We start from the raw sequence: 16,782 nt of genomic DNA, 5'->3' as shown, positions 1-16,782 counted from the left end.
CCTGCAGTAGGCAGTTTTTGGTATCATTGGGCAAAAAAAACATAATAACCTTTCAGCATATTGTAATTCAAGTGTTCTGAGAGAAGACTTCTGCACCTCCTCATGGCTCTGTTTTCAGGCTTTAGAAAATCTAGCCTGTGACGGGAGACTTTGACCAATCACAGGTCATTTCAGAGAGAGAGCGTTCCTATTGGCTGTTCAGGCAACTGTCAATCACTTGCAAACTCCGATCAAACGGTCAAACTAGGCAGCGCTGATCATATATGAATCAATATTGTGTTACTGTAATGCCTATTTCTCACTTCAAATGGTTTTAGAAACATCTTGTAGTGTACTGTTTAGCTGTAAAATGAGAAAATATCTACCCTCTGCAGCTTTAATGCCTTTACATATATCTGCACATACATGTATTTTGCCAGAAGTATTCCATTCATACATTTTAATCAGTAGCTTGAATACTTTGCATGGTAACTGGGCTACTTTGCACTTGTAAATTTACATGTTTGCATGAAGTAAACAGGTACCTGTCGCCATATCAACAACTTTTCTTTAGTATTCTTTAGTCTAACTAATTTTTTAGTCACATTGGCCTTTTAAAGACACAGCAAAGGCAGGATGGATGAACATATTTTGCATGGTAACTGCAAAATGAAAGGCACAAATGAACAATTTATTAGTTGTATCAGTGTTACAACAGGTATATGTTGTCTCCACTTGTCCTCCAGTTAACCTCCGTCTACTCATGCGTGGTGGATCCTTGTCCTTGTATATCATTCCTAGAAAATATGCAAAACGGGCTATATATGAAATGTGTATGGTCTTGGCATTCAACGCATGAAAGGAAAGTGTTTTTTCTTTTCAACAGCACGGCCTCTGATAAAGCACTCTGTCTCTGCGTGTGTGTGTTTGTGTCCTCTCCATTCAAGGTGTAGTCATGACGTCTAAACAAGTGAGTCAGGTCTTCCTAATGAAGTTTCCACACAGGGATACATGCACACCTCGTAAAACAAGAACCGCTGCAAAACGATCCAGTCAAATCGATTTGAACACTTCACTCTCCGTCCCGTTTCGAAAGGATGTCGCTCTCGGCGTCAAGATGTCGGCGATTAGGACTGACCTTTGAGGGATTTAGTGTCAGGATTGGCAGGAATCCACTAATGATCTATTTTATTTGCTTTTATGAGTGTATGATAATGTAAACATGCACTCAAGAACTGAGTGCTGGAACATCCTAATAAGCACCCATTCAGAATATGTGTAAGATTGCAACCCAAACAGAGGAAGAAGCAGAAGGAGGACGCAAGTTCAATAATGCTTCACCTGTTGTGGTGACGTGAGCCGCTGCACCATTGATTAAAAAGTGTGTGGGTGGCCTTTATAGGCCTACCTTCCATACACACACACACACACACACACACACACACACACAAACACACACTCCTCCCCGTCCAGAAAGGAGCAGGAGACCCCTTACCTCAATCACACCCCGAGGCCTTGAGACTCCGAGCTTCACACTTCATGCGTCTATAAAAAGAGCTTTCCTCCTCTAAGGAAGCAGCAGCAGACCCTCTCCTACTGAGCATTTCATCACAGAGCACAGAGAAAGCAGGAGAGGAGTAGAGGGATCACAGTTAAAGAGTCGCCACTCTGGGAGATCTTTGGACAAACGCAGAAGGAAAAACAAGAAGAGAGGAAAATTACGCTTTTGGAAAAGGTAAAAGAAAAAAACTTGTTTGTGGATTCTTGTTTTGGCATGGATCAAGATTGTGTCTGATTGTTGTTTTTAGCTTCTTGTTTTTCTGGACGAATTAGCACTGATTTAGGATTTTCTGACATCTGCATTTGCTCTGTGAATTATAAGTGAAGTGTATTTATATTTCATTGTTACAGTTCAGCTTTTTGAAGAATATGCACAGCTGTTTTAGGTGACATTTGATTTGCTTTCCGTTTAACATAAACCTCCACAAACACTCATCTAACTTGAAGACCCTTTAAATAAGTCCATATGTTGTTAACACAGAAGGTTTTAATCTATTTTGATCGCAGCGTTCAGGCTTTCTTTTTATCAGAGTACGTCTGTGGAGAGCAGAGCTCAGCTGAGTGAGTCATACTGTAGGAAGAGTGTAGAGTCTCTGCCAGAGTTACGAAGACGATGGCCCACCAAGGAGTCACTCCTTAGAACAGAGAGAAGGGAGGGAGAAACCACAAGATGCAATTTCCCAACAAAGGAAAAAAAAAATGAACTCATTGCACCAAGATAAAAAATGTTTTAAAAAGGTATTATACATTTTTTTATAATTTTTTTTTCTTTTCTGTTATCTTACTTCTTCAAAATAAATCCCCTGAACATTATATTTCTAAATAAATGTTTTAACAAACTAAGAGAGAGAAATAAGAAGTGATAATAGCATCAAAGAGATGAGGAGAGGCGTTTTCCTGGTGGAGATGCGTCATAACTTAAGGGAAAGAATTTGTTTGTGTGTCTTCTTCATCACCTAAGAACGATGAATGTAGAATCTTACAACACCTATACGTTTCCTTACATCGATCATCGTCCTTGAAGCAGCACAAAAGGTTTGCCGGCCACTGATCTCACAAAGCCACTCTTAATCATTTCACCTCACTGACTTCTCAATGTTTGGCAGCAGATCTCCCTTTTAATGTTAATGAAGGAGGTATAGCTGAGAAAATGAAAGCCTATTCACCAAAGTAATTGAATTATGTAATTACTACCATACCACTTGTCATTATTGTGTGGCCTTGAGCAGCTATAAAAGAGGCTGTTGCATTCCTTATTTGTTTGTTCATTTGTTTCTGGTTCTGTTTTTTTCCCAGCAGGGTTACGACATAAAAATTAGAGCCAATTGGAAGATAGTTTAGGGACTGTATCAAAATTACTGCAGTGGGGAACGGTGGATGAAACTTATCTTTGACTTTTTAAAAAGCAAGACCTTCCCCAGGGTCATTTGTTTTTGGCTATTCCCTTGACCTCAACTCAGCCCCAATTATTTCAGGTTTAATATGTTAGTGGAACAATCATAATAGTCCAAATTGCACATTAGGAGCGGAATTATCAATTGCCAAAATTATGTAAAACATAATGGTGCATCCCGAACATTACAGCTGCTCTCTATTTTTGAACCAAGAGCTGCTAAATGAACAGTTATCACCACTGACATTTAGATTTTTCAGCTCTGCAATATTTCCACTTCATCCATCAGTTTGAGTTTGAATTTGAATGTGCATGTTATGGGTTAAAGTTATAATCCTAAAGGGGAACTATGCCTATTTTCAAAATTCAAATACGTTATTCAAAGACAGTCCAAAAAATATGAGTAAACTTGACCGACTCTCTCCCAAATCCACAAACTAGAGCGCTAAAACTCAAATTTGTGATGTCATAGGGTATAAAGTGTGGAACTGCTCCATAGACAATGAATAGCTGGCACTGAGAACAGCCAGGACAATGTTCTGAGTATATGTGAACATTTTCTGTTTCACAACTAACAACATTACAATAGAATAAAGATCATTTGGGTATAATAAAGAAAAAAAATATTCTCCCATTTATTATCTATTGAGCAACTCCAGACTTTATAACCTATGACATCACAAGTTTGAGACATCTGGCTTTGAGAGAGTAGCACATGTTCACAAAGATTGATTGAACTTTCTCAGGTCTTGGAAAACAACATACTGGAATTCTTAATTTAGGTGGTGTTTCCCTTTAAGGTTTCAGTCTCTGAGCAGCTACTTTGTCAGAAATGCAGCCAAACAAAACTAACGTTGTTTTAAAAACAGCCAAACTGACTTTTTTTTTTTTCGTCATGCCATAACAAACCCGTGATTTGATTTCCTATTGCTGATAGTGCAAGTAGTGTCCCACACATGAGCTCTTTTTTTTTGCTCTTTTCATTACTCAATATCAAAAGAAGCACTGAAGATGTCTTTTGTAGATGTGTGTTTGATAAACGGTCGCCGTCCGCCCGAACCGCAGACAAACCACATTCTGTGGTTGCCTCTCAATAAAAGCCACCCAGGGCCAGCTGAAGGCATAGGCCATATAGGCGGTCGCTTAAGGCGCGACTTGCTGGGCGACACTAATCACCCTCTAAAAAAAAAAACACATGAACAAATAAATAAAGAAAGACATTTGAATTAAAACTTTTCACCCTTGAAACTCTCTTTCTCACACGTTTTCATTTGCCCAGCCACACTTTGAATTTGATAAGTAAGGGATAATGTGCAGCAAGCCGGTCATTGTTGTAAAATAAACCCCGACCCGGCGTCTTGCATCGCCCTGAATTGATTTATTTCACAACAATGACCCGCTAGCTGTACATATATATATATACTATACATATATCCCGCTTATTATATGGCTACTTACTTACAAAATCAATCATTTGGGTTCAGAACTGCGCCCATAGCAACGGTCTGTTATACATAGCAACAGTCTGCTATAAAGAAATAACAGACCATAGACGTAAGTGATTAGAATCGAGTATTCAACAAATCCGTGTATTAATAAAAGTGTAAATTGTAGTGCAACTGTCTAAACACTGTTGAGCCAACAATATCAGGAACCAATTGTCTATTTATATTATAATAAATACAGTTATATATGAAAATAAAAATCTTAATTGCTGTATTAAAACCATTGTGATGTCTGATGTGTGTTGCGGTTTACGGGGCTAGTGGTTCATCTCCCCAGAAGCCTAACCCTGCAGCGGTGTAGGCGGCGGCAGTGGGTGGGTGGCTCCAAATCCAAATTTCGTCTAGGGCACCAAAAGGACTAGAGCCGGCACTGAAGCCACCACCATGTTTCACCAATAGAATGTTTCTAATGTGCAGAAGCAGTTGTGTACAACAAGGGAAGGATCCAAATGCAGTCCAGGTAAACAAAAAGAGTTCAGGGATTTATTGAAAAACTGAAAATACAAAAGCTTTCTGGCATGGTGTACAGAAGTAACAGAAAATCCACAGGTGAACAGAAATGGAGCAGAAAAAAGGTGAGAGGGAATGAGTAGAAGAGGGGCGGTTATATACTGCACTGATGAGGGAAAGTGGAAACAGGTGAGCAGGTGGAATTGGAGTCAGGTGACTGGGAGAGTTGGGAGAGTCTGAGGGCATCTGGTGGATGGATGGAGAATGGGAATGCAGACAAGTGGCTGGTGACAGAAAATGAAACTGAGTAAAATTTAAAAACAAATCTGAGACAGAGTGACAGCAGCAGTGGAAAACGCTCAGTTTGCAGTAACTTAATACAACTCTGATGTGGCTGAGATTCAATTATTAATGACCACATGGCCAATTTGATTTTGGTACCATGCTGGTGGGTAAGATACAAAACATTAGAGTCATGACTAACAAAACAGACATTTGTTCACATATTACCACAAGACAAAAGTCACACAGTATTTACAAGATTGATACAAAGGATTTAAGTGCAGTACATCTGTCAGGGTTAGTGAGAAGTGTTCTTATTGTACTGGAGGAGGTGGTGGGCAGGTTGAGAGGGGTCAGAGATTATTATTTTTTGCTCTTTTAGCTGTGCATTTGAGATATAATGATTCACCTGATGGGAGGAGGGGAGAGCCGGTAATCTTGGTTGATTTATTGACTGATGAGAGGTGAGTGTGCTCTCAATGACGGCTGTGTTAAACTGAAGGGGGAGGCTTTGTTTTACTTTGAATTTTTTTGAGCTGTCTTTGGAAAAAACGGTCTTTGCTGGGCTTCTTTGGTAATGTGGTCTGTGTTGATGTGTTGCTGATGTGCGTGCCAAGATATCTGAATGAGTCAGTGATGATTATAGGCTCTCCTGAGACGTGTATCCTGAAATCTAGAATGAGTCTGTGTTTTAGACGTGTTGAGCTGGAGGTTGTTATCAAGGCGCCACTTGTTGTGGTGGGATGTGAAGTTGTTTGTGTAGAGGGAGAATAGCCGTGGCGAGAGGATGTACCAGAGGGTGAGATGAAAGGCTATTCATCTTAACCCTCTGTTGCCTCCTCCCGATCCAGCTGCATATGCAGCTGTTGAAGAGAGTTTATTGTATTGAAGGCCAAGCTGAAGTCAATTAATGAAAAGCATGTGAACAGTTTAACATTGAGGCTGATACCAATGAAATAATGCATGCCACGTTTCTTGTGAAGCCAATTTGAATCCAGGGATGGCTATTATTTAATTTTATAACTTTTAGGACATAACGATTTAAATGAGGATTATTTAAGTGTTCGTACTGGGAAGTTGATTTACCTCAAAAAAAATTATGCATTGATTTACAGATGTCTCTTTATACATTCATATCTATGGACTCAATGTGGTTTTCGGTCCAAAATGGCGAAAGCGCTACCGCAGCGCCATCTAGTGGCTATATTGTCAAAAAAGCACCAGAGTTTCGCCTCTTTGCCTCTATATACTCTTTGGCCCCGGTCTTGTATCGCCAGTCGGCCCTCAGTCCAGAGAATGAAGAAGTAGAGCTGTCCTCAGGGCTTGTCAATAAAACATCCATGGTCCGTATCCGTTTATAGTTTGTTTTATTGGATTAAGCTCAAAGTGGCTTAAATGAGAAAACGACCCTTGCCTCTACCTGCTTTGCCGGAAGGAGAGCAGGCGGCTCTTCTTTGGAGCAGGTGGCTCGGTATTACACATTGCACCTTTAATTGTGAAGTTTAAAATAAAGTCCCAACACAGTGACGTGATTGTTGTTCTCTGCATATGGCAAAAAGCATTTTGTGAGCGTAACTATTTTAATGTCATTATTTAATCTTTTACAACAGTAAATCTCGCAAGATAAAGATCAAATAAAATATAAATCTGGAGCAAGAAACTATAAATACCTGCTCGCCCAAAACAATCCTCCTTTTCCTAACACTATACCCGAATAAGTTTCATACAGTCCCTTAGGGTTAAAAGTTACAAACCTTAATCAAGCCTCATTTGGGAACTAAATCACATGCTCTATGGCTTCAATTATCAACCACTTTTAAATCAGATTCACATGCAACTGCTAAACAATGACAACAAGACCATCTGTTGTGATGTCAGGAATGTTGATTAATGGTATTTGAGCTCACAGTTATTATTAACATACACATACTGTTATCTCGATGTTGAAACACGCCAAGTTAGGTATGTCATGTGCGGAAGGAAGTCCTTTTTTTCCAAGAGACCATTATTATATTTCTTCACAAAAATATCAGTTTCTTCTGTTTTTTTTAATAAGTGACTATTTGAGCCTATACAGTAACTGTCGGCAACTCATAGCCTCATTTGTGTTTCTGTCCTCCACACCAGGCTGAAGATGGTGTGTCTGTCTTGTTTGTTAGTGGTGGTTATGACATATGTGTGCCTCCCCGGGTTTGGGTCGGTGTGCTGGGACAACGCCATCTGCAACGACCTGAGCAACCAGGTAAAGATAAGGGTATGTCCAACTGTCTTCTCTATCATCTACATTGTTGCTTTCTTTCTACTTGCTCTCTGTTACTGCCATCAGATTTCACAAAGGGTAATTCAAAGTGATGAATTTCTATTGGATACAGAGTAAACAATAAAAAACAGACTGAAAGAAAAGCATAAAAAATATAATTTTAAGTTTCAAAGTTCATTTTTGACTTCGGAAACTGCAGTTGACTTAATAATTTTTGCTCACGATCCATTTAGTAATTTAGTAGCTGTTCTGGAGCTTTCAATGTTATCACATTTCTTCTTCAGATTTTAATCTTTTAAGGCTCAACTTTTAAGCCAACATGGACGAGAAGTAAAATTAAAACATCTATCAAATCCATGACAACAGAGTAAACTCTATCTGCTTATAGGAACATCGTGTGATATGATCAAAATCTCTAAAACAGATATTAGATGGACCTTGAGGTGAGATTGTTTTGTGTTTGATTTAAAAGTGTGAAGTATTGTCTAAGATCCTCACAAACTTTGCTCCTCATTTGTTCAACATACTGTAGGAGGGACAATAAAAGCAGCTTCTCCGTGTTTAGATTAATATGTAACACCACACCAGTTTTGATCCATCTTAAAGGGGCCATATCATGCTCATTTTCAGGTTCATATTTGTATTTTGGGTTTCTACTAGAACACGTTTACATGATTTAATGTTCCAAAAAACACATTATTTTTCTCATACTGTCTGTCTGAATATACCTGTATTCACCCTCTGTCTGAAACGCTCCGTTTTAGCGCCTGTTTCTTTAAGACCCCCTCCCGAAAAAGCCATGTCTGCTCTGATTGGATTGCGAGAAAAATATGGCGCACCTTTGCAAAGGAAATTCTCAAGCTGTGGGTGATATATTATAACGAGCCTGCATGTGACATAGGAAGGGGAGTCAAATCTGAATGGCTTGTTGAATCAAGTGTTTTTTATCTAGGCAGCCCACAGAAAAAAACTGACTGGGTTGGTTAGCACTCAAGATACACAAATGTTTGTGCACAAGCACTGAACAAGCTATGATATGTCCCCTTTAATGGTCTGCAGGCTTGATTATATGGCATAGAATAAGCAGTAGGCCTATATTTTGGTCCTAAACCATTTCTAGAGATTTACAAATGAGTAGCAGTCAGAGCTGAAACAAACACTCGATTGATCAATCAACAGAAAATCAATTTCATGAGTAACTTTTCAAGCAAAAATGAAAAACGTGCTCTCTCTCCAGCAACTGAAATGGGAAGATTTGCTGCTTTTGTTTTATGAGAGAGTAAACTTAATATATTTGAGTTCTGGACTTTTAATTGTGATTAATTTGCACGTCAATATATTTTTTTTAGAACTGTTGTTTTTGTCATGAGTGCTTTCACACTTAACCAGAATATTACGCGGCGTAAAAGCGACTAAGGTCTGGAACAAGGTCGGGTTTTTTTAGCTTTCGCACCGCGAATAAAGGCATCAACCAATCATGTTGTGCAGAACGGGTTGAGTTGCGGCTATATTTATGAAACAACACAGAGGCTCTGTAGTCTGAACCAGGACAGCAAACTTTATTTTTCCTTTGACAAAGGCAGTGCAGACCAGATCCCCTCTATCTGTTCTTACCTTTCACAATAAAATATATATAATATTCACAGATGAGTATTTTGCATTTTCGTGTCGTTAATTCCTCACACCCCCGGTGCGTAAAGGCCTTTAGTCAGACAAAAAGTAAAAGTTTTAATTTTTCACTATTATCCAACATTTTATGAATCAAAATTTATTCGAGAAAAGAATGAGGCAGATTAATTGATTAAGTAATTGTTATTTTGCAGCAATGAGAGAAAGTCTATTATTTCAGTTTTAACTTTAAGTCATTGTTGGAAATTTTTGCACATTGATTTTTTTTCAATGCACGTATTCAGTTAGTCCATGAGACCAAACTTATTTGGTGATTCAGATATGTAAATTTGAGTGTCATCAGCATAATTATGATCAGAAACTTTGTTATTGGGCATAGTTGAAACTGCTGGAAGCAAACAAATCACTCTGTATCAAAGCGATAAAATACAGGCAGTTGCTCGTTATTACATTATTACTGTATCATCATCAACTCTTCACATAACAGTACGTTTTCAAATGTTTACTGGTGTTTCCTTCCACACAGGACTGCATTCGCCTCTGCATGTCGGTGATCCAGACCGAATTCCCACAGCTCAGTGCGTTGGCCCTGAATGTTAATGATGATAATGAGCTCTTACTCAGCATCCTTCTGGCCACCTTGGTGTCTGAAAACAAGATATCAGAGTCAGAACTGAGAGCCCACAGCGACGAGCGACGCTCCTATTCAATGGAGCATTTTCGATGGGGCAAACCTTCTGGCCGTAAACGGCGGCCTGTGAAGGTTTTCGCCTCTTCTCTGGAGGGAGGGGGCTCTTCTGAGGGCAGTTTCCCCCCTCAAGCTCGCAGGCAGCTGAGCAGCAACGAGGATGAAGCGAAGGAGGAGCTGATTGGAGGAAATCAAAACCAGGGATCGCCAACAGCAAGGGTCGGCTCCAAGTCACAGTTGAGCATGCAGGAGAGAAAAGATGGAACCTATCGGATGAGTCACTTCAGATGGGGGAGCCCACCTGCCTCTAAACGTAATGGCTTTATGAAACAGCGGGCAAAGAAATCTCAGGGGCAGCTGGCCAAACTCTTCAGGAACATTATAGTCAAGGATGTGCAGAGGATAATGGGCTGAATGGGGGATGGAGGAGAGAGCGAGGGCCGAGTAGTTGAAAGAATCTAATAGCCATTGCATGTTATTACCCACAGGTCTTAATTTTAAAATACATAAACTTGTCTCTATCATTAGCATGTTGTTGAATGTCTTTTCTGGGCCAAAGGTTTGTCTCATTAAAACCTTACCTAAAGATAAGAAACAAGGCAGTTTTATGTTAATAAAAGAAAATAATGCACCCGCAGACTTGACCGTGACCTTCTTGGTCTGATTTGAAAGCTTTTCAGAAGTGTTTTTTTTTTCTTGTCATTATTGAACCATATGTTTTGAAGAACAGAGAATGCCGTTCCAGGGCAAGAGGTGGGTGTGAATGAAAGTATTTAGTTTATTTACAGGGTGGTATCTTTTTGTAAATGAATATAATATTAAAGATCATTCTGTTTTGTCGCAAACAATACTGGCAATTGACTGATTTCATAAGAAGCACACACTTATAACATGAACTATAAGGATTATTATCACCTGATGAAGACCACTAGATGCAGCTGATGAAAGAAAGAAATGACAAAACATAAAATCAAAAAATATGTATTAGATTTTTACTGGTGACAGATGGGGAAGGCTGGGGACATATGGTTTATACTAGATTTTAAAGCTGCAGTAGGTAGAAATGGAGCAAATATGATTTAAAAAAATATATTTTTATAAAACGGTCACTATGTCCTGACAGTAGTGCATGAGACAGGTAATCTGAAAAAAAAAAGCATATGCCTCTGTGTCCTCCAGTGCTCCTAATGACATCTGCAAGATTTCACAGACCGGAGGGAAACAACCAATCAGAGCCGAGCTGGAGCCTGTTTAACTTGCACTCCACCTGACTTAGTTAGGTGTAGGAGCAGGTGATGAGTGAAGCTACAATAGTCAGATAGTGCTGCACTATCGAGCAACGTCTGGGTTAGACCTAACAAAGAAAACATTCCACTTGATCAAGCTTTCCCTATCAACAATAACAAAATAAATCAGAAACACATCTGACATTTTCTGCTTACAGACAATTTTATTGTACAACACAGCAACACCACTATGCATGCAAAGTCAGGTATGACACTCATAAGGCATTTTCTCCATGTAAAAGCTGCCTTTTGTCACTAGGTAATCCAGTTTTTAAAGTGCAAAGTTCACAGAATGAATAGATTTGACCTACAGCACTACGTTGTAAACAGACCTATTAACCAGACATGTAATGACAAAAGTAAGATTGGATTACCGTCAGTTAATATTACATTACACTATGCAATGACAACTAGCTCACTGGTAGATTTACAGGTCTTCACTGCGAAGTTGCAAGATGCCGAAAAAGACAATTTTACAAGATGGAAGGTTTTTTAGACAGCTGCACGTTGCTCTAAGATCGCTTGTTCTGCGTTAACATGGTGGAAAGAGTCACTGGACGAAGACTGTAAACTGTGTTTGAAGAAGTTTGGTCTTGGATAATGACGATTAAGACACACGTCTGCATGAATGTTCATATAGACACATGAACGAATACACTCACACACATCTGCACTGACAAAAAGGGTAAACAGATCTGATACACTGGCATGTGTGGACATGAATATACATACGGAGGACACTACATTGTAAAAAATAAAAATAATAAAACAACCAACTGGACTGTGACAATCAGGGGACAAACCAGACACATTAAACGAGATGACTGCAACGCGTTTCACGCTCGATGCCGTTAGTTCACAGAAGCGCAGGAGCGGGAGGGTCGGTCTCTTAACAACATCACAAAACTGATCATCACAGCACCACAACAACAACAAGAAGAACAGAAGGTACAATTTAAAAACACTAAAAGGATCTGCTACCAACAGTTGGGCTGTGTTAGCCAGGCTAGTGGCAAATTATTGCCATTATACTTTGTTTTTATATACCTGTGTGTGCACACATGCACACAAAAATGGCTTTTAGACTTATTTAAATCTTGCTGAATGAGACAGGTGCACTGCTTGGAGGCAGCAGTATGGCGTAAAAACAGAGTGCAAATTTAATTCCAGCAGGTTGAGAATGTAATGGCAACAATACGGGTCATGAATCTGGTGCTAAAATTTTCTCAAAATCTGTGGCTAACAATGAAATTGATTATTTCAGGTTCATTAATTGTTCACTTGTGTGATCTACTGGCCTGGAGATGATGTAGATTTCCACTGTGGGCTGTTCAGATGTTTGTCGATATTTGATTTCATGTGCTGCTGGTTACCTATTTGAGATTTTAACACACATATCTGAATACTAACTAAGTAGCTTCCTCCCTTATCTACGGACACAATCAGTGCAGTGGCAGTCTAAAATTAGAATCAATATACAGTATATATATATACACACACAAAAACATCCCTACTCTGTACATCAGCTTAAAGATTTATATATTTCTCTGTATATACACATTTATATGGAAAGGAGAAAAATAAAGGATCCGTAATTATCTCCTAGTGTTTGATCTGGTAAACATCACAGTAGACACTTCAGAAGTTTAGTGTGGTCGTGACTGTGGCGCAGTGTGTGTGTTTTTTTTGTTTTGAGTCACCTGTAAGGCACACTCACTTTGGGAGGATAGCACACAGATTGACAGTTATCTTTCATTTAAAACCACAAAAATAATAATTAGAAGAAAGAAAAAAAAAAAAGGTGCAAGAAAATAAATGCCCGTCATGAAAGAAAAAAGCACTTTTGGCTAACGCTAAAAAAGGCAAAATAAAAAAAAGCATTAAACACTGAAGACAGATGTTAAGTAACACAGATGTTCAGTAACATGGGAGATTGGGGAGAATTCATATTTGCGTATATCTATCCATATTTCATTCAAACATACACAAAAAATACACTGTCGGGTAAATAAAAAATGCATCTAATTTACATACGCTCTTCCTGGCCATAAAATCAACAAAAACAAATAAAATATCAAAATTGATCTAATTTGACGATCAAGGGTAGTATGGCACCCTGTAAGGGACAAACAGGTCAAAAGAATTGCAGTGCTATTAAACATGTCCAGTTACAGGGCATGCAATGAATTAATTCATCCTCAAGCCAATGAAATAACTTTCCCTCACAGTTCTTGGCAATTTCTAATTTGAAAATCCAACCAGTGGAGTTTCTACAGACATCTACTGAGGGGAACAAAATAAAAGTTTGTTTTTACTGCTGCATTTAATGACATTAGCCGGCTTGTTTTGGCTGCGATCACAGGGCAAAAGAATAAGCGGCTCGTTCTCGAGTTGGCTTCAAACAACGGTGTTTTTCTCTTCCTCCCCTTGCGGTTGTTTGATTCCACGATCAAGACGCCTTTACAGTGAGGATCGGCTGCCCCTCCCAAATCCCTTTCCTGTCCTCGAATGTTGAATAGTTCTGTGACTTCCCTTTCTCTTCTAATACACACAGAGGTCAGGAAACTTCATCTCGTAGATGGGCACAGATCGACTCTGGCTCTGGCCGTAACCTGACGAGATGGTTCCAGATGGGCTGGGCGGTGGTCTGAATGGGAAGAGGAAACAATCAGCATCATCTACTTAGTCAGTATTGTCACTATCGCCCTTTCGAAATTCATTGGAAATATCCCAAAGCGCCCGTCTCTTACCTGATTGTAATCTCAAAGATCTGATTTAGTTTGCTCTGCAGCAGTGTGGCCTAGACAGGACAAAACACATCATATAAGACAATAGTACAAAGTTGAAACAAGAAAAAAAGAAACAGTTTAAAAAACAATATGGATAAAAGGAAACTGTTCTTGTTGTACCCTGGCACCACAGTGGGCAGCTATCTCCTCGAAGGGGGCCTTCTGAAACTTCTCCACCACTTGTCTCCTCCGCTCCCTCTCCTGCTCCTCCATACCAACACTGTCCACTAGAGGGAGACAAACATTTACATTTCAATAATGCACCATGCTGCAGTAGATTGTATGTTGAAAATGACAAAGTGAAATCACAAGAATTAATTTCCCTAAATGTAGTTCTTTATTTTTTTTACCTGAACTAACATCGTTGTTTTCTGTTGGTTTCTTTCAACCAGTGGTGGAAGAAGTAGTAATAATCAATCAGCATGTTTTGGTACGGAAAACTAACATACATTAATAAAGGAATTTTCCACCACTGGATGCATTGATGTGTTCATTACATTAATGTTGCAGCTGGTAAAGGTGGGGCTGCTGATTTCAATTGAATACAGGGTAGCTTAATCTATAATAATCTTAATCTAATATAATAAATCATCATAGTTCATTATATTTTGTATTAATAATCTGAATCTGCAAAGTAACTCAAGTTATGAAATAAATGTAATAGAGTAAAAAGTACAATATTTGCCTCTGATATATTGTGTAGTAAAAGTATTAGACAATGGAAATACTCAAGTAAACAAAATTGTATTTAGGTACGGTACTTGGGTAAATGTACTTAGTTTCATTCCACCATTGGTTTCAACTACATCGGAGGACAATTTTACATATGGTGATACTGTTTCATGAATACTTTAAAAACCACAAAAGTTGATAAGTGTGTGCACGTACCGATGGCATTTTTCAGGGTTTCAAATGTGATCTCCTCTGCTGGTGTCCTCTGCAGAAAAGAACAAAACAAAGTGGTATGATGCACTAATAGAATAAGTAATATAAACCTCCTTGTAGTGGGTATATTTGAGTTCTAGACCATGAAATCGCTGTAAATGCTTTTTGCCTTTACCTCCTCTTTCTCTGGACTGTTTCGGGACTCCACCTCCACCTGCAGTGAGATGGTCTCTCCGATGCTCTTCCTCTTGGACAGACGGTCCTCATCTGGAAAGGTAGTGCAGACATTTTACTTTTTGTTTTCTTGAACAGAAAACTCTTAACTGTTAAGTTAGAGAGGGCTTGTCCTTCAAATGAATGATCCTGGCTACAGCCCCAGAGCTGGAAAAGGGTCGGCTCTGATGAAGTGTCCTTCAATGAAACACTAAATCCCTGCTAGCTCCAGGGGGAGTAGTTCAGCTCCGTATTTCCATACAGGAATCAATAAAGCAACAACACAAAGTTCTAACACGCTGGCAGGCTGATAAATATTATCATTATTTACTTGAGAAGAGGAGCGCATTTCTTATATCAAGAATTTCTCTCCTTTGCCACATTACATGATACAACAAGAGAGGTATTGTTTGAGCTCCTTACCAGTATACTGGGGGACATAAGGCGTAGCCAGTCTATCTGTGTTATAACCACTACCCCCGAGGACCTCGGTGATCTTCGACTGGAGGAACAAAACATCCCCTTCTACCTTCTCCAGTGCAGAAGGCAGCCTAGGAAGAAAGGAGTGGTTATTTACATTATCAAATGTAACATTGGTATGGTTTGGGAGAAGGGAGACTTGAATGTGTCTGGTACATACTTGGGATTATCAACGAAGACATCCTCAGGCAAAAGGTATGGACTTTCTTTCTGTCTCACCTCAATTACCTGAAGGGCAGAGGAAAAAGACAGTTTATTAAAAAAGGCTTCTTGGTATTCACACACACACATTTATATATATATATATATACACAGAGTAGTCCAGGCTCAGACCTCGTGTATGTGCTGACAGAAGGCTGGGACGGTGGTGAGTTGGCAGATGAGGTTGAGGTAGGCGGCGGCGAGGGCATGAACAGCACAGCGGTTATAAACAGGCATAGCCTCGTCGGTGGACAGAGCCAGGTCCTGCACAGGAAACAAAGAGACATCAGCAAGGAGACCTGGACAGTAAAACACCCACCAATTCACCATAAATACCTTCTTATAATGCACTCAGATTTCTTATGAATCTTGGACTGTGTTAGATATTGGTATGTATAGGCCTTATTTATTGTTAGTTTTACCACTCATCTTTAAAAAGATATTTCAAGCCTCCATCAATAAAAGAATGGTTGAATCATTTTAGAGACTTTACTCTCATAGAAGGATCATTAGCTGTAAATCATAAAGTGCATGCATCCACTGAAGAGGCTCATTGGTTCTCTTTCAAATCCACAATTTCTTGCACAGCTATGTGTCACTTCGATAGATTGTAAGAAGACCTATGAGGCTTCAGGAAAGTAAATTTGAAGAAATTTGGGAGAATTGAAAAATTTACATTGCCCCGAAACATCCTTGTTTTGTTTAAATTTGTGTATCTATTTTTTCTTCATGTCAAATGAAAAACACCACATGTTAGATTTTTGTGTACTATATTTACATTGTTAAAAGCTGAAAAGATGGATCATTCTGTAAATGTAAAGCAAAGATGACTTTGGGAATTGTTGCTGTAATGTGATCCCAAATAAAGGAAAAATATATTTAAAAAAATAATAATTAAAAAAGAAGACCTACACACATTATTTAGTGTTGGGATTTTTTTCATTAAATTTTTTATTTTAATTTTATTTTTATATAATTATTTAACTAATTAAATTATTTCTTTATTTATTGTTTTCAAAAATCCTTGTCTATGCTACCCCGTGTACAACAATTTTCATGTGACAAATTTAATAAGAAACTTCACAAAAAAAAGGTATTTCTGGTATTATGTCTTTTTTTCCAGATATTTCATAATCACAGTTTAAAAGCATTGTGAAATGCTTTGTATCTAGATAGGTGCTA

At 38.7% G+C, this 16,782-nt stretch overlaps 2 protein-coding genes across 8 annotated transcripts in view; one reads left to right on the top strand and one right to left on the bottom strand.

Annotated features, from left to right (window-relative positions):
• The first annotated feature begins 1,450 nt into the window (after positions 1-1,450).
• Positions 1,451-10,594, top strand: LOC119477298 (pro-opiomelanocortin-like). Of its 4 annotated transcripts, none has more exons than XM_037751322.1 (3): positions 1,451-1,714; positions 7,297-7,411; positions 9,585-10,594. In XM_037751322.1, the coding sequence occupies exons 2-3, from the start codon at positions 7,304-7,306 to the stop codon at positions 10,158-10,160; spliced, it is 684 nt and encodes a 227-aa protein (XP_037607250.1). In that variant the 5' UTR covers positions 1,451-1,714; positions 7,297-7,303; the 3' UTR covers positions 10,161-10,594. The 4 variants fall into 4 exon arrangements, with proteins under 4 accessions (XP_037607250.1, XP_037607248.1, XP_037607251.1 ...); XM_037751320.1 differs by having other exon boundaries at positions 1,453-1,714; positions 7,297-7,423; XM_037751323.1 differs by lacking the exon at positions 1,451-1,714 and adding an exon at positions 5,614-5,633.
• A 577-nt stretch (positions 10,595-11,171) lies between these two features.
• The window catches only part of LOC119477274 (protein EFR3 homolog B), a 35,530-nt gene continuing 29,919 nt past the window's right edge, over positions 11,172-16,782 (bottom strand). For 2 of the 4 annotated variants that reach the window (XM_037751270.1, XM_037751271.1), the window contains exons 16-23: positions 15,733-15,864; positions 15,560-15,627; positions 15,343-15,470; positions 14,882-14,973; positions 14,710-14,758; positions 13,942-14,048; positions 13,783-13,832; positions 13,574-13,679 (exon numbers count right to left, since the gene is read on the bottom strand). In XM_037751270.1, the coding sequence (XP_037607198.1) occupies positions 13,574-13,679; positions 13,783-13,832; positions 13,942-14,048; positions 14,710-14,758; positions 14,882-14,973; positions 15,343-15,470; positions 15,560-15,627; positions 15,733-15,864 (732 nt within the window). Of the gene's footprint in view, positions 13,680-13,782; positions 13,833-13,941; positions 14,049-14,604; positions 14,624-14,657; positions 14,759-14,881; positions 14,974-15,342; positions 15,471-15,559; positions 15,628-15,732; positions 15,865-16,782 lie in introns of those variants that run through there. The other 2 variants (XM_037751269.1, XM_037751272.1) reach the window with 2 other exon arrangements.

Source organism: Sebastes umbrosus, chromosome 18, assembly GCF_015220745.1.
Source record: "Sebastes umbrosus isolate fSebUmb1 chromosome 18, fSebUmb1.pri, whole genome shotgun sequence".
Taxonomy (NCBI): domain Eukaryota; kingdom Metazoa; phylum Chordata; class Actinopteri; order Perciformes; family Sebastidae; genus Sebastes; species Sebastes umbrosus.
Note: the sequence above shows the minus strand (reverse complement) of the source record. Positions and strands in the feature narration are given on the sequence as shown.